General features: G+C 45.5%; 2 protein-coding genes and 1 long non-coding RNA gene across 7 annotated transcripts; 2 read left to right on the plus strand and 1 right to left on the minus strand.

Moving 5' to 3' along the window:
* The first annotated feature begins 813 nt into the window (after nt 1-813).
* LOC127591543 (uncharacterized) lies at nt 814-5,647 on the plus strand. Of its 2 annotated transcripts, XR_007959892.1 has the most exons (4): nt 814-915; nt 1,006-1,066; nt 1,145-1,213; nt 5,378-5,647. It is a non-coding gene; the product is annotated as an uncharacterized LOC127591543 (long non-coding RNA). The 2 variants fall into 2 exon arrangements; XR_007959890.1 differs by lacking the exon at nt 5,378-5,647 and having other exon boundaries at nt 1,145-3,631.
* On the plus strand, nt 5,647-21,367 carry si:ch211-243g18.2 (uncharacterized protein LOC559906 homolog). 3 transcript variants are annotated; one of them, XM_052051633.1, is made up of 14 exons: nt 5,647-5,690; nt 5,760-5,835; nt 9,464-9,541; nt 10,390-10,545; nt 15,371-15,483; nt 16,598-16,864; nt 16,985-17,110; nt 17,327-17,409; nt 17,511-17,667; nt 18,454-18,618; nt 18,724-18,849; nt 20,052-20,269; nt 20,822-20,850; nt 20,924-21,367. In XM_052051633.1, the coding sequence occupies exons 6-14, from the start codon at nt 16,607-16,609 to the stop codon at nt 21,037-21,039; spliced, it is 1,278 nt and encodes a 425-aa protein (XP_051907593.1). In that variant the 5' UTR covers nt 5,647-5,690; nt 5,760-5,835; nt 9,464-9,541; nt 10,390-10,545; nt 15,371-15,483; nt 16,598-16,606; the 3' UTR covers nt 21,040-21,367. The 3 variants fall into 3 exon arrangements, with proteins under 3 accessions (XP_051907593.1, XP_051907595.1, XP_051907594.1); XM_052051635.1 differs by lacking the exon at nt 20,822-20,850; XM_052051634.1 differs by lacking the exon at nt 9,464-9,541.
* Nucleotides 21,368-21,699: 332 nt separating this feature from the next.
* On the minus strand, nt 21,700-23,676 carry LOC127591491 (purpurin-like). Of its 2 annotated transcripts, XM_052051718.1 has the most exons (6): nt 23,548-23,676; nt 23,230-23,347; nt 22,997-23,133; nt 22,883-22,912; nt 22,307-22,419; nt 21,700-22,222 (listed from the first exon to the last, which is right to left on the minus strand). In XM_052051718.1, the coding sequence occupies exons 2-6, from the start codon at nt 23,344-23,346 to the stop codon at nt 21,999-22,001; spliced, it is 621 nt and encodes a 206-aa protein (XP_051907678.1). In that variant the 5' UTR covers nt 23,347; nt 23,548-23,676; the 3' UTR covers nt 21,700-21,998. The 2 variants fall into 2 exon arrangements, with proteins under 2 accessions (XP_051907678.1, XP_051907679.1); XM_052051719.1 differs by lacking the exon at nt 22,883-22,912 and having other exon boundaries at nt 23,548-23,670.
* Nucleotide 23,677: the final 1 nt, after the last annotated feature.

The raw sequence follows: 23,677 nt of genomic DNA on the forward strand, positions 1-23,677 counted from the left end.
AACTTTGCACACAAGTGTTGCTTTTTTGTCTCCAAACTGTCTGTTCCCATCATGTCACTGGAGCTAATTTCTGAAAATCAGTCCTGACTGAAATCCACATAGGAGTCACTCTGCCCTTTTCAATTCCCATTAAGCGTTTGCTGACAATATTACAGCATCCAAGCTAATATTGACTGAAGCACACGATCCTATGGACTGAACACACACACACGCACACACAGAGGGGGAGCCAAGTGTTGCTTTTTTGTTGGTAGCTGAGCAGAGTTGACTTGTTCCCATGGCGGGGAGCTGATGTGCCGCTAATGCTGTTGTGCTTGTGGTTTCTTCAAGGTATACTGGAGCATTCCTTGGCCACGCACTCATGTAAACAGTGCTAGTTAGACAGGACACACGGCGGCTCAGGCTACACACTCCTCTGGGTGGCTCCTATCTGACGGAGCTCTCGCAGCGTTTTGGGTTTCCTACGCATGTCAAGGTATATTAGCTGCTTCCCTGTGTCGGCTGGCTTTGTGGGCCCCGGTGGGCTATCAGTCATAGTAACCTTCCTTTCTCAGCGCCCCCCCACCCCTCCATCCAGCCCCGCCCCGCCCCGTGGAAGTCTTCTTTCCTTCCTATCATGCCCCTCCTCGCCTTGGATGACGCACACAAAGCTGACTCCTGGCTGTCATGCCTGTTTCGCTTGTCCCGTTTTACCCTGTTGCCCCCCCCCCCTTCTCTTGTCAAAGTAAGCTCATGACCTTTTTCAATTTCAACAAAAGACAACACGTTTGGCACAGTATTCGCACGAGATGTAACACACCCGTTTTTCTTTCCAGGTTTTGGGGTACTGGCTGTGGGGATCGAACCGATGCCCTTTGCACAGAAGGCACAAGCATGTATCACAACACCACCGGTGCAAATTGATTGCCTCAAAAGGTAATGCGGGATTTCTGTTGGACCACAAAAATAAATCAATGTCTGATTTTAGTTTCAGTCAATTTTTATGACAGTTTTTTTCCCCAACAGAATGTCATCAACAATGTTGCCCGCGTGTGTAGCCGTCCGCCGAGTGAAAGAATCTTGAAATGTAGTCATTTTCCTCTTGCGGTTCATTCTATGAAATGATGGTGTAGTTTTGATCACGCATTCCTCTCATTTGTGACAGGCACGCATCGGGGCAAGAGACGGTCCAATGCTGTGGTGTCAACTCCCACAATCTGCGCAACCCTTCCAGGTTTGCTTTGTACTTTCGCGTCGTACGCTTCGCAGGCCCGTTTGCTTACTTGTGCATGGAGGCAGCTTGGTGAGTCAAAACCAACTTTTTGCGGAGGAAAAATAAACTGTCAGGAATTTTTTCTTGAGAGGAAACCTTTAGTTTACTATATGACATGTTGCTTAATAGTGCTAAAGTGTTCAGCGTTCTTTAAATAAACAATGTGGACTTTTGCGTAGTGGGGGCATGAAAAAATGCAGGAGCCTCGCCGTCCCCGCTCCCCCCCACACATGTCAGCAATTTGGCCGCCTTGTGTATTTTGGAAGTTGGGGTGGGGTGGGGGGTTGGGGAGGTGGAGGAACATTTCAAAGTAAACGAAAGAAGGAAAGTCTTATCCGCCTGGCAGCTGCGCTCGGGACCAAATTGCTTTCAGCTGATGCGCTGCATCTCAAACTTGCTTGGGTAATGTCAAGTGATGCATTGCAATGCTGAGAAAACAACACAGGCAAAAAAATAAGTCAATAAATAAATAGGAAGGAGCAGAAATGAACATCAAGTAACACAGAAACGCGCAAGACAAATTCGCGCTCTCTTCTTTTATAAATGACCGGTCGTGCTGATCATTGATCATTTCGAATTTACTTTTCCCGAGCCGCGTTGAAAGTTACATCGCAGATGTTGCTTCCCCCGTTGTGTACGCGCGCCGTCCCCCAACATATTACACTGAGTACCTCATTTCATCGCATCATGTCCGGTCAGGTGTAGGATGACACCGAGCGAGGCGGTGGTGTGCATTTTTTTTTTTTTTAGTCATCGCAAACAAATCGAAGCTTAGTGTTGATTTAAATTCAATTAAATGGTCATTTGGGTGGTGGTAGTCTGTGTGAGTCCTTATATCACGTCATTCAATGATTATTATTATTTTTTTGCGGCACACAAAAGCATTGGTATGAAAGCTGTCTCTCAATTTCATGATGGTAAAAAAGTCAAATTAAAAAAAATGCATGCATAGATACTTGTGGGGAAGGATGTACTGTAGCGGGGTATACAGTAGCAATCGTGACGGCGTAGCATTTTTTTTATTTTTTGCAGCGCGCTAAGGCCGTTCTTTCCAACCTGGGCAGACTTGTGTTGAGAGATGATCCAATTTCACTTAATTTTGTGAGGAGATTATTATTTATGATTACAGATGTATTGGTTCATATATGCCAGAGTCACAAGATGCGCGATTAAGTTCCAGGGGGACCTTTGGAGCCACCTGTTGCCATCCAGAACAGAATAAGTCACATCATCCTGTCTGTGTATCAGCTTTAAGATAAAGATATCCTTTATTCGTCCCACACTGGGGAAATTTGTGTTCCTTTTTTTTTTCAGCATTCATTATGGTTCCTACAGTGGGCAGCTTATCATGTTTGCAGGTTAAACGCTGAAAGGGTTCAACTGAACGCGCACGTCTTATTCTTTGCTGTGTCATGAAACCCCTTTGCCAAGATGGCTGCCGCGAATTTCTACCCAGTGCCAGTCTATTGAGAGTCGATACGTTTCTTCTCAGTGCGAGGTATTAAGTCACTCGTCTGCATCGATTTCCCTCCCTGCAGTCTGTTTACAGTAGAATCCTCCTCACAATCGTGAGATCTTGGGAGAGGGTGATCCCCCACCCCCCTGACAACCCCCCCCCACCCTTGCTTTTTGTAGCCGTCAATTCACAACACGAAAGGAACTCTCTGGCTTCCATGCCCGTGTTTACTGCTCGGGCCGTGCGAGCAGGCCCCAGAGCCCAAAGGCAAGTCATGTTCTCAAGGAAAAGAGCAACTCTCCACAGGGCCCCGATATCAAAATAGTTTAAAATGTGAATTGCCTGATCGTTCCCAGTGAGCGGCAGAGCCCCGGCCAAACACTTCCAGATCACCCTGCTAGCGGAAAGTAAACAGAGCCGCGGGCCCGCTGCAAGACAGCAGCGTGGCGACCGGCGCGTTGGACTTTTTACTGCCACGCTTCACGAGCTACACGTCTGAGCTCAGCCGAGGTTCCACAAAACACGATTCATTTCATCTTTTCTTTTTTTTTCTTTCTACTTTTCGGCAATGTTTTTGTTTTTAGCCTGTTAATTTATCTACTCCAAAATCAAGTTTTGACGCTGCCGTTCTATTTCCCACATTCGGAACAGATGTGACACCAAACTGCACGAAAACAAGTACAATAACTCTGTAACTTGACTTATTTATATATATTTTTTGCATGAATGCTGACAGACAATCAGTCGCACTATTGTCATTATCAGATAAGAGAATATGCTTGGGGAAATTGGACTGAAGCAGCGCAAAAGAATCACATCAAAGCATCCAAAATATCTATTGACGTTTTTATGACAATGGGTCATAAAAGACCAGCAGCGTATGTGGCAACCGTGCATTGATACTAATGCAGAAGTGAATGTGTTGCAATAAAACCCCATAACAAAACGTAAGTGGCACATGTAATGCTTGCTTTTTTTTTAAATCCTGAAGCTCACCGAGTTTATGCTCGCCATTGAAAATGTGCTACCCAAACTAAAACTGACATTGACATTGTTTCGTCGACTCGGACGTGATTTTGCGTCTTTTCTGCATGCACCCGTCGCCGATGATGGCGTCCGCGAGAGCCAATCGGCTGGTTTTGCCGTTCGTTTCAGGTTGGAATGACCTATTAGCCAAATGTGTTTATTCAGCGTTTAGTCACTATTACCCTCAGTATGATCCCGGAGCTAAAGGGCTAATGGTTGAAAATGTCCCCCTGCCCCCCCCCCCCCCCCATCCCCACCCCTCCTCCCTCCAGCTCCCACAACTCGACTTCACCGTGAAATAATTGGTCGCATATGAGAGCGACCGGCACGCGTTTCCTCTTGTTTTGCTAAAGAGGTGATATCATGGGCTCGGCTCGAGGCCTGCTCGTCGCCCCCAGATAGCGTGATTTCTTTTCCGGCGCGAGGATGATGTGTGCGAGGGCCGCCATCAGCCGCCGCTGTGTCCCCAGTCACACGGCTGGTTTATTTTCGGCCTTGTTGCGAGATACGAGGAGCCGGCAAGTGAAAACCCGGAGTGAAGACTTGAGTCAGAACACCATTTGTTTCACAAGTCGCTTTTTAAATGGTCTGTCATTACATTGGCAGGAAATTGTCCCTCATCAAAAAAAAAAAAAGGACTTAAAATAACATATCAGTTGCAGGCGATATTATTTTCCCCGACATAACAAAACAAAAGGTTTTTCATATTTCTGTAATATATACAGCACCATCTGCATGGATAGTAAAATATTAATACCGAAATCATTCAATTTTATTTATTTATGCATTTATTTTTGTGGGATAGAAATGAAGTATTGTTTTGCTTCCTCATGTGTATTTATTTTGTATGCAAATTTAAATATAATTTAAAAAAAATCTTCATACATATTTAAAAATAAATAAATGACTGAAACTGTCCGAAAAGCGCCGGCTATATTTTACTGTTTTCAAATTTGGGAAAAATAGCACCAAAAAAAAAAGATCACTCGAGGGTTTCTCGTTTTGCGTTGTAATATCACGTCCTCGGTAACATGTCATCATTTATTTGATGCTGCATGTGTACAATTTATGATTACCATTCAATGAGGTCATTGTAACACAACCCAAAAAGCTTTGTTTGCATGGCATACAGTGTGTGTGTGTGTGTGTGTGTGTGTGTGTGTGTGTGTGTGTGTGTGTGTGTGTGTGTGTGTGTGTATGTGTGTCCCGTATAAGTTACATTCACCTAAACTGCAGTGCTCTCTCTTTTTCCTGCTTCATTTTGACAAATTTGAGTTTCCAGGAAGCCTCTGAGGTCACAAGAAGCATCTGTTGCTACTTAGGCGCGCACACACACACACACACGGATGCATAATACACACCTTCTAAAGAACTCAGGAACAATCAGACATGAAAGTGTGTTTAAAGTTCCCAAAGTGACTTTAAAGAAGACTCCAGGTTAGAGCTCATGGATTAATATGGGAGGTTAAGGGTGTGTGCGTGCACGCCTGTGTGTGTTTGTGTGTGTGTGTGTGTGTGAGGAAACAAGCTAAGAGCTATGAATTAGCAGCACAATGTTAAATACGACATTATTTCTAATAAGGCATTGGACTTAATGTGCACTTGTGGATATGGGCCGTGTCCTGATTCTTTTCTGTCATTAGGCTCCGAACCACATTCATGACCAAATATGGCCCGATCCCATCAACATGAACCATCGCTCAGACTGATACACGGGCAACAGGATTTGGACACACCTCTTCATCAATCAATCGGAGGTCGGACGAAAACTTTCTTGAAATGATTTGGACAATTACAGCTTTTAGAGGAAAGTTCGGGGAAGGCCAAAACCCAAGTCGGTCAAGCTATGCTTGGAAGTTTCGGTGTGGAAGAATGTGTGCAATTCCAACGCCTGTGTAACATTGTCATTGTCCCAATCGGAGGAAAAGTGGATGATGTGGACACCAAGGAGCCAAGGTGAAAAGGTCTAGACCACTCTTGTATTGTTGTCCAAATGTCCTTTTTTAATTTGTATTATGTTTTTAGACTGGGTTTCTACCATGTGATGGCAGTCCTTCTTGGTGACGTGAAACTGTGATGATGTCATCAAGACCTTTTGGAGGTTGGTCATCTTCTTGGTACTACCACAGGAATGCTATAGACAAGCAATCACATCATTGCTAGTATAACGCAAAACACATAAATATATTTCCATCCATCCATCCATCCATCCATCCATCATCTACCGCTTATCCGGGGCCGGGTCGCGGGGGCAACAGCTTTAGCAGGGAAGCCCAGACTTCCCTCTCCCTAGCTACTTCGTCCAGCTCTCCCCGGGGGATCCCGAGTCGTTCCCAGGCAAGCTGGGTGACAGTCTCTCCAGCGTGTCCTGGGTCTTCCTCGGGGTCTCCTCCCGGTAGGGCATGACTGGAACACCTAACCGGGGAGTCGCTCAGGAGGCATCCGAATAAGATGCCCAAGCCACCTCATCTGGCTCCTCTCGATATGAAGGAGAAGCGGCTCGACTCTGAGCCCCTCCCGGATGACTGAGCTTCTCACCTTATCTCTAAGGGAGAGCCCGGACACCCTGCGGAGAAAACTCATTTCGGCCGCTTGTAACCGGGAACCGAAATATATTTGGATTGTAAAAATAATGGAAGGCAATCTGCTGATGTTTATCTTATAAGGGCGGTCAAGTCAAAAATGTCAGACGCAGCCTGACTAGTTGAAGCACGGTATTCTGATGAATGGCGGCCATTTTGTGACTGACTGTCGCCTAAAAATCAGCTGCGCAGGGATCAACTCCGCTCATGGGAGTACTTGCAATCCAGTATATCCGGGTATTGCTCGAATATCTTGCCATGCGTTCACAAACGTGATCCCGCAATGCTTCTCACCACGTAATTCTTTTAATTATGCAGTCAGTCGTGAGCCTCCCAGGTGTCGCGTTGCAGAAGACGTTAGAACGCTGGCGGCCCGACCCGTGTTAACAGGACAGATGTGTTGGAGGAGAGAGGACCACCCTAACGTGGCTTCCCCCTTCGACAAAACTCAACCAGATGTTTAATGAAGGCCAGTACATGCCTGACCGTACTGTGCGTAATCATTTTCACCTGCCGTTTTGGACGCTAATGGATGCAACTCAATGGCGTCCCAGCAGGCTGGCTGTCCTCCCTTCACGCCTCCCTCCAACAAAGTGACATCACTCGACATGCAGCATGTTGGTTGTTGCCAATTAGGGGGCCATTTTATTTGTACGGGCACTTCTCACAGAGTGGATTCAGCGTTTTTTACGTCGCTAAAAATCATAACACATTATATCATATACATGGGGACGGTCAAAAATGCTCAACGTAAAAAAGAGAAAACCGGATAGAGGGGTTCCAAGAGAACAATGGGTACTACAACAGCTGTAAACAGTCAATTTTAAAAAAAGTAAAAGATCTGTGACGCTGAAGGCTAAAATTGCAAGTGTAAATTCCAATGAAGGTTTTTTGAGATGAGGAGAGAATCGAAATCATCAAAAAGTGAGAGGAGGAGGCCAAAGCAGGACGACTCATTTCTAATTACAAACTCGATTTTCAAAATAGTTTGATTGTGGAAATAGCAGGAACAAGTTACAGTTGTAACACAGTCGTAACGCATTTGTCACCCTTTTTATGCAAGCGCTTTTCCACGCAGGGTTCATTTTTACCTCCTGTATAGCTGCCCCGTCACCCACCCGCCCCTTGCCCCCCCCCCCCCCCCTTCCCTCCTTACCTTACAGCTGTTGTTTTGGATTAGCCAAATAGCTCCTGTCAGAAGCAGCCATCGCTCTCCTTTGCCACCCACTGAGCTCCACGCTCCCTCGCCTGAACCCCCCTGCCCCCTCCCCGCGCACGTGCACACACGCCATATTAAGGTCCCTGACAGGTGCGTGTCAAGGTGTTGCAGCGGCTCCGAAACTGAGGAATTCGCCTCGCTTTTAACCGCTCCTCTCTTGTCTTTTCACAGCCGAAGGCATGAAGAGGTTGGGGGGGAGTGGATGCTGGTTGTGGCGGTGGGGGCGGGGGGGTCGCATTTTGACAGCTGGTCAGACAGACTGACAGCGAGAGGTGTTTGGACACGATGATGGCAAGCGTAATAGTGTTATTGCAGTCATCTGGAGAACGGTTGGTCGGAGTCCGGTTGCAGAATCATCAGAGCGGCGTCCTTAATAATTTGACAGAGGCCCGTCAGAGTCCGTTTTTTTTTTTTTTTGGTTGTTGTTTCTGCGACGGCAGACGCTCGCCTTCAACTGCCGGCGGTGCGCGCCGACGGGGTGGAAAGGTGCCGTGCAAAGGCAATAAAAAGGCTGTCACGAGTGAGAGGAGGAAATGTGCTCATGCGTGGAGAAATGAGCTGCGATTCGAGATCAAGCACGCCAAGTCAAGGGGGGGAAATTGGGGCATTTCCCCGGCCGTGTATCGACAGGTTCATCCCAAGGTCAAGTCGAGCTGTGATTGTGGTCATCGGTGACTCGGCTTTTTGGGGCACACAGCCAGCAGGTGGTGCTGTTTTCTCCTGCCAATATTTGTTAATGTCATTCATAAACAAGAAAGTCTATGGTTATCTTCGCCATTTCTCTTGTTGTTATCATAATACAAAGTCGTGAGACCCTTCAACTATTATTTCAGTTTTCACTTTGTCACAAAAGACCATTCAATCATGTGTATATATATATATATATATATATATATATATATATATATATATATATATATATATATATATATATATATGTGTGTGTGTGCGTGTATATAATATTATGCTGTGCATACAAATGAGACAAGACGGTCTTAAGGCCGAAAAGAATGAGCGCCGCGAAACAAGTGAGGGTTTGTTCTTGATATAAAACATGCTTCTTTCACTTTTTTTCCCCCATGCCAGAGCAGAACAATGATCCTTTATAAGAACAAAACAACATAGCAACATGACAAAACTTTTCTGTTTAAAAAAAAAAAGAGCAAAGCTTAAGCAAATACGCTCAACAAAACAAATGGCAGCGCTTCACCGATACCCGCCCTATGCTACGCACTGACGAATGCATTGATGTGTTGGCTTTAATCAGTGTAATTGCACTCGTATTGAATGAGTAGAGGCTCGGCAATAGGATTGTGTTCATTGCTTTCCCGATTGATTACAATTTATTTACACGTGTGCTTCAGAAAATCCCGCAGTTCGTGCCCTCGCCGGTCACAACATTAGGTACATTTCCCAACACAACTGGCAACTGGGAGTAGAAAACAACAAAAGGATCTGATTAAATATGAGACCCACGCACAGACACACACACACACACACACACAGTGTGTGAACGTGTAAAATGGGATTGTCCACGTGAAATGCGGCCCTCTGTGTAATCTGGATTGGATCCCAACGAAAGTTGGTTTGCCGTTTACCGTTTATGACCCCAACAAACATATAGAACATTTAGTTTGTTTTGTTTTCAAGAGAGCTTTATTGGCATCGTCCATTTCCACCAAAATGGAGTATGAGGGAGAAACCTTGAAAGGAAAAACGCAGGTTGATTTGTCAAAACATGGTCAGGAACTTTACATAACCCCTTTGATTGACACTGTCACAGTCGTACAACGATTGACACTGTGGTAATCCAACACCTCTCTGGCAATGTCAATCAAAAATGAATAGAAAACCTTTTTTGTTTCATTTTTGCACGCTATCGTGGCTATTGTGCAGCATTACCTAATGACGTGTGTCTTCATTTCTAGACAAAGAAGAATGTGAGAGTCTGGCGGAGAAACAAATATAGATGCAGCGTTACCTTCGTGTGTCAACCACAACATCAAGTGAGTCAAAACGACCATCCCATTGCTTCGTGCGAAGTTATAAAATAGAACAGTGAGAGGACAACAGAAGTGATACTATCGTCACATACTCGGAACTTTGTTTAGCAGAGCATAATTTGCTGTTTGCCAAGTGTTGTCCAGAGTTTACCTGCGGCTTTTTCCGCATTGCTCGGACCCCGCCTGCCCACAGGGGGATACGCACATTGGTGGAATTTCATCCTTTCAGGCACGGAAGGCCACTCCAGTGGACATTTGATCATATTATCGGATTACCGGAGGCACGAAATGGTTAAGATGCTTATTTCTCGGCCCGGTGTCAGATTCGTCCTTACCGTGTGTCCCCCAGTGTCAGGAATTAAGGCGGGAAGCCGCACACGGGAGCGAGCGACGTGGCGCGACAAAGAGAGCAAATCAAATCTCGTGTAATCTTGACGAGACAATAGCGCTGAGTGACAATCGTCCGTGTCTTGTCTCGACGGTCGCGGGCCCCCCACTTCACACGGCCGCAGACGTCGACCCCCCTCCTTCGGGCTGCGCTGTGATTGAACATTCATGCCATTATACGCTTTCATTGAGCTTTCTTCATCCAATTCTCTTTCCACAAAGCGCCACCAGTCAATCACCTGCGTAAAAACCCGCCTAAATATAGGGTGTGAGACGTGTTACACCACTCGGCGCGGCCACGGCTTGTAATTGAAACTTTTCCCCATTTGCTGTCTCCCCCCCCCGCGCCCGCCCGCCCGCCCCCTTCCTCCCCGCATGCTTTGGCTGCCGCCGGGAGATTGGCAGCTCTGAGTGGCCAGCAGATGAAGCGGCATGCTCACTAATGAATAGAACGCTGATTGCAGGATCCCTGAGATGCAAATTACGGTTCCTGCCACCCCTGACGACCGGCAATTACCGGGCCTTCGCAGCCATCGCCGCCGAAGAGGAGGAGGAGGATGAGGAGGAAGACGCCTCGTGCATATTCATCACAGGGCGGCCATATTGATCGACAACTTCAGGCAAGAAATGATTCAATGTTAAAAAATAAGATTCTCCGAAATTGTGGCGGGTTTATTTCTTTTAAACCGTTTTATGACACATTGGGGACAGCGGCGGTTTCATTTTCTTAACATTTGTTTCGTTATTTTAGTTTTCTTTTTTTTTTACCTGGGGAAAGGGTTTGATTATGACAGAAAGAGGTCATGTCAGATTATATTTATAATTTTTCCTCATTAGAATATTTTGATTCTAAGTGACCAAATTGTTGTTTTGTATGAATTTCAAGAGATTTAAATTGATTTTTTTAATAGAAAAAGGCATTCACTATTTTTTTTAAAGTGTAAAAAACTTTGGTTGTAATTTATTCATTCAAAACGTTTGTTTTAATCATTAACAATTATTTTAAATTGGATCAGCACCTTGATCATGTTTTTAAGTCAGTAAAATTTTACATACTTGTCCAACAAACATTCATCACACTGACAGTTGTTTCTAATATTTTGACTCTCGTGTACAGTAGTAGCTTTACAGCGGCCCAAAATTTCGACAAACTACCCGCCCGACAGCATCCATTGAAAACGGAACATCATTTCATTCTTATTTTATATTCGTATTATTAGACCCACATGCGCACACGCACACGCCGAGGAGAAACCGCAAGCACACGTCACCACGATATGAAAAGGCCCGGTTTAGACAACAAGGCAAAAACAAGGCCGCTGCCAGCTCTTAATGGCCCCAAAGGAAGAAAAGCCGAGCGTCTTCCTCCAAACAAACATCTAATGATCACATTAGCCGCGCATCACAGCACTGTGTCATTATCGTCTTCTGTGTCCATGTCTCCTTGACAAACTCAAAGTCACAACTTGAATTATTTTTCTTTTAAATCCAAGATGGAGAGTTGGATTGATTTGGGGATTTTTGGATGGGGGTGTGGGGTGGAGTTGATTCTCTGTTGACTCTTTTTTGTCATGAATGTGCTGCGATAAGAGCTTTACAAACACTTTTGTACAACGATTCTTAGTTTTAAAAAAATTATAAATATATATTTGACTGCAAAACGGTGGATTAGAATTGTAGCACCTTCATTTCAAATTTTCATTTATACTTAAAATAGCCACTAGAGGGCATGTTTTCATTGTATTTTTGGGCAATGGACCGTGATATGTTGTGACGTATTCAGCTGTAGTTTGCATTTCCTGAATTGCATGCTTTACATAGTGGCCCAAAAAAGGACCTCGTTTCATAGTTTCTGATGACATAGTGATTTTCGTGCTCAAATGAACTCAGATGGGAATGAGATGTGTCAAAGTTTAGACAGAATGTCGCGAAATTGGCCTGTTTTGAGGTCACGGTCCTGTCTCATGCAAATGAGCGAGCCCTCACCCCACCCCTTAGACCGCAGGGCCCGTTTATTTGTGTTACCACGGCGACTCGTACCAGCGCAAGGGAGTGGCGACTTGGTGAGCGATTAATTTTTTTTAATGAACAAATCTCCTGGTTTTCAATTTGAGGACTATTTAGTTTCATTTGCCGAGAATATGATGTCACATAGATATTCATATTTCAAACGGTGTCGAATTTTATATAAAAATCGAACTGTAATTTTATTTCATTTTCCCTTGAGGGAGCGGATTGGAAATTAAAGCTCTTGAGCAAGGCATCGCTACACTCGCGCGTTGAAGACGAGGGCTTCCCCGAGGACAACGCTGGGCCCCTTGCCAACTTTCCACTTAAATAAAAAGTACTCGCACGCACGCGCGTGCGCACACACAAACGCCCCCACACACACACTTTTTCCTTTCAACTTCCCATCCACTCAGCAGCTAGGCTTATAGATGCATATCTAAAATATCACAAGCCTTCTGAAATCATAATCTGCGCTCGCACACAAACATGCACGCTGATGTTTGTCTGACACACAAAAGCAGCACTCAGGCAACGGCGTGGGGGGGGGGGGGAGTGCGTGCTTTTACAGAGTGGTTCACATATGTAGTGTTATGTGCCTTTTTTTTTCCTCAATTGCCCACTGATTTGTATCTTATCAGAAAATAGCTCGTGGGCTCAGCATCAAACTCACGTCGGAGGCCCAAGAGCCATAAGTCTGAGCCTTTAATTTTTTTTTTTGTTCAAATTGAAATCTATTTTCGGAGAATTTAACTGTGGTAAGCCGTGACTACATTTTTTAGTCAGTTAAAAATCCGCGAATATGCAAAACCATGGCCGTCAAACTGAATATGCAATTCACTGTAGCATACAGTTGTAATATCACCAATCACCACTAGATGGCGGGCAAGCCATAGTTGCATTTGCACTGGGTCGTATGCTGCCTGATATTACAACGTGAGTAGGCCCAACCAATTTTTTCTGCGGATTTGGAATGATATCTAGGACAAACATAGTCCCTCAATAATATTAAAATTTTGAGTAGGGTGGTTTTTGTGAAAAAAAATGCACGGAACATGTTCTTGAACTGGATGTTTGTTTCTTGTTCAGCAGATTTGTGCCACGCTTGAATGTTGTTTTGTTTTTTGCTTCAAACCGTTTGGGTTAGGATAGTGCATGCTTTATACAGATACTTGCATTGTGTGAGAGAAACTTTTCGCTCCTTGCACACAGTAATCATGTCCATGTTTGTTTGTCTATGAGTGAGAGTGAAAGGCAGCACCTGAACTCAAACAGGAAGCAATCACTTGAGGAGCTACTGAGAGGCTTCACCCATGCTCCGTCCGGCATATTCTATTCAATCCCCCCCCCCCCTTTTTTTTTTCGTGGACGTGACCCGATGGTCAAAGTTGGCAGCCTGGCCTCGGTGTCAAGTCGCATGCGCCACCGAAGCGATCATATGATCACTTGTGACAGGAGTCACAGGGAGTCAAGTGGGGTCAGCAGGAGTATCCTGGCGTTCTGTTCGTTTAATCACCCGTTTATTTGTTTAACAGACCAAACTCTGTCGGGGAGGGATGCGAGAGAAGCAGGAAGTGAAAGTTAAGGGATAACGGTGGATTTAGCTCATGTTTAACCTCACTTTTGGTACGTTGATCGAGAGATCGATAGACGCAGAGAGCGGAAGAGAAATATCGAGAGATCAAGACGTAGCTACAGGAGACCGGTGGTTCTTCAACTTTTTACACCTAAAATGAAATATCTTGGCCTTCCAAGTATCACCATCATGAAAACATTCAACTCAACTCCGCTTTATTTAAAGAGCAACCATAGTCGCAGTAAGCCTAAATGTTCATAAAAAACGGTAGAATTGTTATTCCGAGAGGATATTTAATATTATTCAAAGGCACTGTAACGTGATGCACAACTTGAACATGAACGCGGCCTTTAAATACAGGAAATTAAAACAAAAGTTTAAGGTACTGCAACGTTATGCGTCGTGACGCAAAACGTGAAACTCATATTTTTTTCGTGCTCACCACGAGAGGGCGCTCTTTTACCACACTTGAGAATCACTGCAATAGCGATCAAAAGATACAATGTATCAATGGATGGATAAATTACGTAAATGGACAGACCAACAAATGGATTTACGCTATTTTTATATTTAATAAAATAAATGAATCTATAGGAATAAAAATTGGAATTAAGTATTGAACATGTACTATAGGTTGGTAGTTTGTGGCAAACAAGTAGATCTACATCTATTTTCCCTATGAAGTCTAATTAGAATCCATCCATCTATTACATTGTTTCCTATCTATTCTGTTGCACTTGTATTCTCAAGTTATAATATTATCTTTAATATCTTAATATCATTTATCAAATCATATGTATGCGAGAGGTGAGCAAGTTTTTCCAAGGTAGCTTGTTGCTGCCCTCCTTTGGCAGGAGGCATAACTGCTGATGTGAAGCCTTACAAATTGAATATATTGTACTGGCTATGAATGTACTCTATCTTTTCATATTTTCCTAGCTGCACCTTTCAGTGTGTTCTATATCTTTCAATAATTTCTGTCTATTTTCAAAATGTTGTTTCCTTGCTTTATATCAGAGAGGCTCGATAATTGTATCTCAAATTGTGATGAAAGTGTGTGATATCTTAGTGACGTCGGGCCTGTTCAGTATTATAACAGATTTAAAAACTGCACTATGTGTCACTTTTTTATGCTGCCTCAAAGGCAAATCATTTCATCACTACGGAGGCCCCAAACCTGTTTTTGTCTCTCGCACAAAAAAAAAAAATGTTGATTAAGGTCAGAATACAAACGATGGAAGCGGGATATTTGCATCTCATTGAAATTATAATATCCTCGTCTGCGGCAAACAAATGAGTGCTGTGCTTCAATGCTGAGTTCATTTGCATAGACCGAATTCACCGGAGTTATGGTCATGAACGTAGCATATTTGAAGGCAATGTTGCGGTTTTATCGCTCAAACCGGTGCATGTTATCCTGCTCATGCGGGCCTTTGCACACGGGTGCGCGCAAGCCAGCGTCCTCGTCCTCTGAGCCACCACGGTTTAATAATTCACTGAAAGGACGTTCAAGTTACAGAGACGGGGGGTGGGGGGGCAGTGTGACTGGAGGCTGCTTCCATGACTGTGAAACAGTGACAGCAATGAGACATTCAATAGCCCTGACACACGAGAGGGTTATTGTCAGCCAGCGGAAGGCATACTTGATGCCACGCTGACATTATACAATACAATACAATACAATACAATACATGCTGATTTATACATTGCTGAAACAATATCAAAGGCATCTTCCTGACATATGTATTGTATACATTGGACTTCATTGACTAAATTACAATGCTAATAATAACCCCCCCACCCCCACCCCATCAAGCGATGCCGTACTCCTTTTGCTCACCACCTTCATTTTCTGTGAACAGGCCACGCCCACTTCCCCGCTCACCTGAATATAAACTCACCTTGCAGTATCAACAGCGCAGAGCCTCCTTGAGCCCGATCGTCATTTCTCACCCGTTGCTTCAAGACCAACTCGGTAAGTTTAAGACATCTTTTGTTTTATTACCTTTGTGATAATTGACTCATGGAAATGATCTCCCTGAGATTAAATGAGCTATCATTTGACAATAAAACACACATGCATGAGATTTATCACGATTTACGCTGTGATACACGTGAGAAAAAAAAATTATATCAATCGAAAATTGCATTTTGTAGCCAACAAAAGGGTTACCTCGTCTCTGTTTCGGAATGCACAATGAATCATATTTAGGCCATCATTTCCCCATGTGAACAAGGAGTTCATCTGTGCCCTGATGGCTCCTCTGTCGCGTTGCCAGGATCAAGTGACAGACAAACAGAGAGGTTCCCTTGATGGCTAATCCGCCTCTCGAACTCTGTTGAGAAACGCACCAGAACCAGCGCATACGGACAAGCCTCGCATCCCCCCCTGTCACACACACACACACATAGACACACACAAAGGCCGACTGTCCAACATCCACACGTTGATGTGTCCAATGTACAGGAAGTAAGATGATACTTCATTAACTGCGCCCCATATTTATACGCTGGGATTATTTGCTCTTCGTGAATACAAAAGGGATCTTATTATCATAGTCATTGACTTTATGAGTGCATTCTGATATGAGAATTTACATTTAGATTAGATTGCTTTTTTAATTTTTTTTTACTGAATGGAAGTGAGATGGACAAACTGAAGAGGTGCTGACCACGTCGCTGGTGCCCCGGATGGCGCACGATGGACTCTCACACATTTTGAGAGCTATTTTATCATGTTGAGTGGACCTGAAGTGTCCTTGTGCCTATGTAGGATGAAATAAATTGTGTATGGCTTTGCACAAATCTTTTGTGATACTTCAGAAGAATGTTCGTGACTTCTTATTTATGATGCATTTCACAACCTGGCTTTTCAACATCGGGGCAAGCGGACTTTTTTGGGATATCCATTGCACATATGAAGACGACTGTTCAGATGTTTGCATCACTAAAGCCACAATTATTAGCATCAAAGTCGATATTGTGCATAAAATTTATCTTTTCACAAAAAGTTTTTAAGTCTTGAAGGGTCGCTCGAATGCTGGTATGTGCCGACCCATCTTACATTCCCGTGTACCCCTCGACCGCAGCCCGTCATCATGACCTCCAGCATGTCACTTCGGGGTTACTCAGTAAGTCGCCAGCCATCGTTCTCCAGCCGCTCCCTGATGGACGCCAGCCGCTCCCGCGCATCCGTCTCGCTCTCCGCCGGCGGCCCGCTGACCCGATCGGCGTCCGTCAGCCATGACCTCAACGGGCCGACCGGCCTGCAGCTGAACGGGCGCCACGCCGGCAGCGTCAACGAGAAGGAGGCCATGCAGAGTCTCAACAACCGTCTGGCCAAGTACTTGGATAAGGTGTGCTTCTGTTTGGGGGGCGGGGGGGGGGGGGGGGTTCTTGGTCAGCAGCCAAGCGGCAGATGAGGATATGATGTCGCGGATGTGCTTTGATCAAACCGTCCCTTTTTGTCGTCGCAGGTGCACTCGCTAGAACGCTCCAATGCCGACCTGGAGATGAAGATCAAGCAAGTGATGATCGAGCGCATTCCCAAAGGTCATGACCTTGAATCCATGATGACCCAGGCTCATGCAGTCGAGCAGGAGGTAAAGACACACTGGAAAGTCAACTTGATTAATTAAAAAACTAACTAAAACAACAGGGACTGGAGCCCTCGTGCTACTTCAGTTGACTTTGCGTGAGATGCGGCGCACACCCAAGACTGGTTGCCAGTCCCTTTTGTTTTGGTTTCAGGAAAACCTCTGTTGGTCTTTAATGCGCTATATTGTCAGTTGAACTATTTAACAGTTCATGTTTTTTAGGTGAGGAAGAAGACCTTGGAAAATGCTCGCCTCATGTTGGAGATCGATAACGCCAGACTGGCTGCCGATGACTTTAGGATCAAGTGAGTCGTTCATGATCACACTGGATCGTGGTGCATGTCCTCGAGACATCGGCCAGTCTCGCACATAAAAAAAAAAAGTTCAACTGACAAATTCCAACTAGGTGGGAGACGGAGCTGGTGATGTGTCAGTCGGTGGAGCGAGACTGCGTGGCCCTGAAGAAGGCCAAGAGTGACCATGACCAGATTATCGCTTCCCTCAGGGGCGACCTCGACAGCCTGAAAGAGGAACTTTATTTCCTCAGGAAAAACCACGAGGAGGTAGTCTGCGTGCCTTGTCCACTTCTCCTGGGCTCCGCATTTTAATTTCCTCTTCAGTCATCCCAGTGCAAAAAGAGACGGAGTCATGAGCAAGGCAAAATAATCTGACAGCCAGTTGTTGGCTTGTCTGGGTCTATATAGAGGCAGATTAGCAACAGGTGTCGCTCTGGAGGGAACACCCTCCGTCCCTGCCTGACATGGGAAAAAAAAACATGGCACCATCTTGATATTTAAAAAAAAAAAATTACATGGAAAAAAACAAACCCCCTTTCAGTCAATATTTCAACCAGAAGTGTTCGGATTTTTGCTCATTTTTCACTCCCATTCAAACAACAAGAAGACAGATTGTAGTTGACTGACCTAATTTGGTGGCTGAAAGTGGTCTTCTGGGGGGGTCCTTTGGTTACAACAGACACAAAGAACAGCTAGATCGTATGACACTAAGACAACCGCTTCTGTCTGCTCATTCTATGTGAGGTGTACTATAGCCAGGAACATTTTCTGTCACAAAACCGTCTTTATCCGCACGCAATGGCAACGTGAGCATACAGACACAAATCGGAACATTACAACCCGACTGCACACTTTTTCCAGCGGAAATAAACAGCAGAGCGTAAATGTGCGTCCACCGTAGCTGCTTATTCACTCATTTATAGAATAAAGCCGAGGTCGACTACTTTTACTTTGTTTGGATGGTAAACCAAGCCGTCCTTCATTAACTATTGACGGAAAAGATCTAAATAATGTACTGTCGATGCAGGGGGAATATTAATTCCTACTCTGCAGGAACTGGAGCAGATGAAGTCTCGTATAGCCCGGGATGAGGTAAACGTGGAGGTGGACTCGGCCCAGGGACCCGAGCTGGGAGCCATCCTGTCTGAACTGCGGCTCCAATATGAGGGCATAGTCAAGAAAAACAAGGAACACGCCGAGCACTGGTACCGCAAAAAGGTACACAACTGTCGGATCCAGTTGGCCGCCAAAGTGTTTCATAAGACTAGTTGGGCAAGAAAAAAAAGTTGAAGCGCAGTCATTTTTGACCTTCTCCTGTGTCAGCTGGAGACGGTGCAGAACGACGTGAAGGAGAGCAACGAGGCCCTGAGAGTTGCGCAGAGCGAGCTGGTCGAAAGGCAGCGCTTCCTTCAAACCCTCGAAGTGGAGCTGGAGAGTTTGCACAAGCAGGTGATTAGACGCACACCAAATGTCGGATGTGAAGAAAGCATACCACAAATTCACAGAAAGTGTCTTTGGTGAGATTTTTTTTTTCCTTTCCCTCCACTATTTTCACTTGGATGCGATGGTTTTTCTGATTTTCTGACAGTGGGTAGGGTGTGCATTATATTCCATCGGTGCAATGTCTCAAAATTAAGTAGCGTCCAGTTGCTAGTTTTGGAGTTGTGCGGTTAAGCAGTCAGTGACTGGTAGTTGGAAGTAGTTACAGTGTAGCTAACCGGTAGTAGGTAGTAGGGAGTTAAAAAAACAGCAGGTAAAAAAAAATCGATTAATAAAACTTAGCTACAGGCGGCCCGGTAGTCCAGTGGTTAGCACGTCGGCTTCACAGTGCAGAGGTACCGGGTTCGATTCCAGCTCCGGCCTCCCTGTGTGGAGTTTGCATGTTCTCCCCGGGTCTGCGTGGGTTTTCTCCGGGTGCTCCGGTTTCCTCCCACATTCCGAAAATATGCATGGCAGGCTGATTGAACACTCTAAATTCTCCCTAGGTGTGAGTGTGAGTGCGAATGGTTGTTCGTCTCTGTGTGCCCTGCGATTGGCTGGCAACCGATTCAGGGTGTTCCCCGCCTACTGCCCGGAGACAGCTGGGATGGGCTCCAGCACCCCCCGCGACCCTAGTGAGGATCAAGCGGCTCGGAAGATGAATGAATGAATGAAAACTTAGCTACTAAGAGTGAGTGCTAAGAAGTAAGTGGAGTCAGTTTTCTGCAAGTCGTTTTTCAGCTGCTGGCGCAAGTCCAGTTTCGCAGTCAAACTTCCTCGCGCCGGATCATATTTGCACCTTCAGAAACGCTTGTTTGACTACTAAGCGCGTGTTGACAGTCAACATGTTTAGGCAGCGACAGCAGCAAACTGCTGAGTCAGGGTCGACTCCCAGCGAGGCGTCAAGTGAATGAGTCTTGCCAGACAGCGTTTGCTTTGGAGAGAACGGGGGTTTGTTGGTCATGGCTTGTGAAGTCATCTGAGGATCGGTACGACATTTTGGAGGTTTGAGGTCGACTGGCAGACGGTGGGATAAGCTTCTAAAATGGTGATCGCCATCCTGCCTTAAAAAGAACGTTCCGACTGTTCTTCTGTTTCTACTCGAAGCGTACGCGGGACATGAACAGAATTGAACCGTTGCCATCCTGCGTTGCCTCGGTTTCTACCCTCAGGTTGCGACCCTGGAGGCGAACCTGGGCGAAACCAATCAGAAGTACGCCGCCGAGATGGAGCGTCTGCACGTCACCCTGAACCAATTGGAAGAAGACCTCTCGCAGCTCCGGCTGGACATGCAGCGCACCAAGACGGACTACGAGCAGCTCCTGCGCATCAAACAGAACCTGGAGATGGAGATTGCCACCTACAGGCGCTTGCTGGAGGGAGAGGAAAGGTAAAGCTGCTGACTCATTGGGCAGGGAATACTTGCCAACGTTGGATTTGCGTCAGGGTTTGTAAAAAAAAATAAAATAAAAAAAATAAGATACCGCCTAGAAATTTTGAAAGAGAAAAAACTCATTGGAATAAATAAAAAGTGTCTGCGCACATCTTGGCAGTCTTATGCAACATCTTTACAAACCGACGCTCGCTATGTTCGCAAGCATTGACAGGCACTCAGCTCAATAAGATGCCAGTTTTAGTACCAGCCGGATATGACATGGGGGGGGGGAAAAGTGAGGTGGGTAGAGTCTTCGATTAGATGCCAAAAAGAATGAAATCAACATATGCATCCTATTTTGGCGATTTTTGGCGACAAAAAAAAAGTGCCTCAGTTCATGGGAATCACGGCATTAGGTGACATTAAATCCTTTTGTTTTATGCAACATCTAGTTGAGGAGTTTTTTCATTTGTCAACATATCGAAGCAGAAGCGCAAGTTAGCGTGTGGATCTATCACTTGAGTGTTTGTCCTTTTTGTTCAAAGCAAATTTTTCTTTGTGTTTCAGCTTAAAGGAAGTTCCACCTCCACCAAAAAGTGAGTACTTTTAACTATATTTTCTTTCTCTCTCTATCTATATACATTGTCGTTTGTATGATTGCGTGTGCAGAAGAGCCCGACGTGCGCACCAGGAAGATCGTGAAGGTGGTGACGCAGACTATGGTCAACGGCAAGGTGGTGGATGAATCCAGTGAGGTGGAGCAAATCGAAGAGACCAAGAAATAGGAAGGTGCATTTCGGAGCCAATCATCAGGAAAGTAAAAGCAAAAAATAAAAATAAAAAATAAGGATGTGATAATTATTTGTTACCAGACAGACGTTCTAGAAGTCTTGTGAAACGTAATCTAACATAGTGATACGCACTCATACTCTGCTAATATTATTAGACTACTAGTGGGCAAGTGTTCTACAAAAGAATACTGTGTACCCCGAGATATTTATTTCTTTGGGTATCAAAGTTTACCGTAGTATCCCTAAGTCACGTGCAAGGATAATGTTTAACTCCTCCTGTCTTCATGTGTCGCTGAATAAATCTTGACCTGACTCACTCTTATGATCATGTGACGAATGCGTGGGATGGCAAATTGCCGAAACATTGATTGATGCTTAACAGGGGGTCTGATTGATGATTTTGTCAGGTACCTGAGACGGCACCGAAAGGCCCACTGGTGGGCGGTGGGGGGGGGGGGGGGGGGGGGGGTATACCAAGCGCAAGACCTACCACTGCTTTCTTCCAAATCACTAATCCGATCGATCTGACGGTCAAATTAGCATAACAGGACTGATGCGCCAAAATATCAGGCCAGCAGTAAGCCCCTTAAGCGCTCTGTGTTTCACACGTCTGCGGGTTCTTGCGGCGGATCAGGAAGGTGATCAGCTGCTCAGCACGTTTCAGACCTTCTTTTATTCACAAAACAAAGCCAGGTGTGGTTTTAGAAAAAAAAACGTTACATTCATTTGAAGACCACTGGAAACAGCAACTTCGGAAACTTGGATTCCAGGTATGAGGTTATGTAAGGTGGTCATTATTTTTTTTTTGTTTAATGCTCGTCTCACATCAGTCCCATGCAAACATTCTGTTCCACATCACTCTTGCTTTCAAGCCACGACAACCGCAGCCTGGTGTCGCCGCTTTGCTTCTTGTCTCGCTCGCCCGCCCGCTCCCCCCCCCCGCTTTGCCATTCTTAGCACGCTCCGGATTGCAGCACTGGCTGAAACTGTCCGACCATGCAGATGTCTTCCTGCTTCTGGCGCACGATGCGCTGGATGGCCGGGGGCAGGCCGCGGGGGTTCCTGGAGAAGACCAGGGCGTAGCCGTCATCGCAGCTGCCGTCCTCCTTGACGGTGCGGCAGGCGTAGGTGATGGCGTAGTTGTCGTAGTCGGTGTCGATCACCCAGTAGTTGTCCCCTGGTGAAGGTTGGGGTTCACATACTGTTAGGAAAGGGACCCAAAAAGGGATTTTTTTTCTGGGGGGGGGGGGGGGGCACTTACCTCCGCTGGACAGGTAACTGGCCAGTCCCTGGTAGTTCATGAACATCTTTCCAGGGGTTGCGGGGTCGGGGACGGAGTACTGGGCAGCCATATCAGCGCATACGACCCAGAAGCTACGACATAAAAACATGGAAAATTCCTATCTTGAACTCAACTCATTTCTCATCTTTTACAATCCGGAACCATCTTGGAAAAACGTAGCTAAGAAACCAACTCCTCTCTGGATAGTAATTCCCTGCACCAGTCATAAATTCACCCACCTATCCACAATATTTGTGGTTTTATCTTTTTTTTTTGGTCACGCAGGAGCTAAGTTTAGCCTGGGTCGTCAGTGGCAATGCGAGAGTTTGCCGCATGTGCTTGTAAGTTTCAAAATGAAATAATTTGCAAGGCATTTATTTTGAAGGATACTATCATAAGACCTGCGATTGGCTGGCAACCAGTTCAGGGTGTACCCCGCCTACTGCCCGAAGACAGCCGGGATAGGCTGCACCATGCCCGTGGCCCGTGTTAGAATAAGCGGATTCAAAAATGGATGGATGGAAATTCTAAGATGAGGTACCACCCTTCTCCAACCATTTTTGATGGACTTTTGATTTTTGACAGCTGTAAAGAAAGACAAATGATCTTCTGGGGTTTTTTTTTTTTCGTTACGGCGGACAATTTTGAATATGCGGGTGTCTGACGAACCCGAAGAGGGTGACGCGTCCCTTGGAGGAAGCCGTCATGCTGCCGTCGTCGTCGATAGTGTACTCCGCCGAGATGTTGTCCTGCAGGAACAAACCCTCCGGATCCTTCTTCTGCAAAGCGTACCACTTCCCGGAGTACTGAATGCAGAACATTAATTGGGGTTGTCAGACCTGCTTTCCAATTAATTTGGAGTTGTTTTTTCCCATCAGTGGCAACTTTAAGGGTGTACTTACTCTATTGGGATCAAAGTCCTGTTTGACGGAAAAGCTGTCAACCACGCACGGGGTGGACAGACAGCTCTCAATGCAGGACAGAACGACCAGCAGGAGTGCCAGCTTGGTGGACGCCATTCTAGGTGGGCACACAAGATCACACAAGATCACAACATCACGTTATGAGGAGAAAACACTGGTTGAGGTCAACCATCCCAGACAAAGTTTTATATCCAAAAACGTGACCCCGTTAAATCCTGTCACTTCCTGTCGTGTGACACAAGCAGGCCATCAACTTTGCTGGTAACACACCCCCCTCAAAAAAATACTTTGTCCTACCTTCTTTATGTCGAAGTATGAGCAAGAAGTCTACGTCTGTGGCCAAACACCAGATTGGGTCCGACGTCCGCCGCCGCCTCCTTTATATACGGCTAAACGTAGACCAGCTTACGACTGATTTTCATGGCCG

Source organism: Hippocampus zosterae, chromosome 18, assembly GCF_025434085.1.
Source record: "Hippocampus zosterae strain Florida chromosome 18, ASM2543408v3, whole genome shotgun sequence".
NCBI classification, from domain to species: Eukaryota; Metazoa; Chordata; class Actinopteri; order Syngnathiformes; family Syngnathidae; genus Hippocampus; species Hippocampus zosterae.

Bases quoted from the DNA above. Each gene is read 5' to 3' on its own strand.
- si:ch211-243g18.2 (XM_052051633.1), top strand. From the start codon at position 16,607: ATGACCTCCAGCATGTCACTTCGGGGTTACTCAGTAAGTCGCCAGCCA. The intron at 18,850-20,051 runs GTGATTAGACGC...TTCTACCCTCAG, and splicing joins TGGAGAGTTTGCACAAGCAG to GTTGCGACCCTGGAGGCGAA. The intron at 20,851-20,923 runs GTGAGTACTTTT...TTGCGTGTGCAG, and splicing joins AGTTCCACCTCCACCAAAAA to AAGAGCCCGACGTGCGCACC.
- LOC127591491 (XM_052051718.1), bottom strand. From the start codon at position 23,346: ATGGCGTCCACCAAGCTGGCACTCCTGCTGGTCGTTCTGTCCTGCATT. The intron at 22,913-22,996 runs GTTCGTCAGACA...CTTTCTTTACAG, and splicing joins GGACGCGTCACCCTCTTCGG to CTGTCAAAAATCAAAAGTCC. The intron at 22,223-22,306 runs GTAAGTGCCCCC...AACCTTCACCAG, and splicing joins CAGTTACCTGTCCAGCGGAG to GGGACAACTACTGGGTGATC.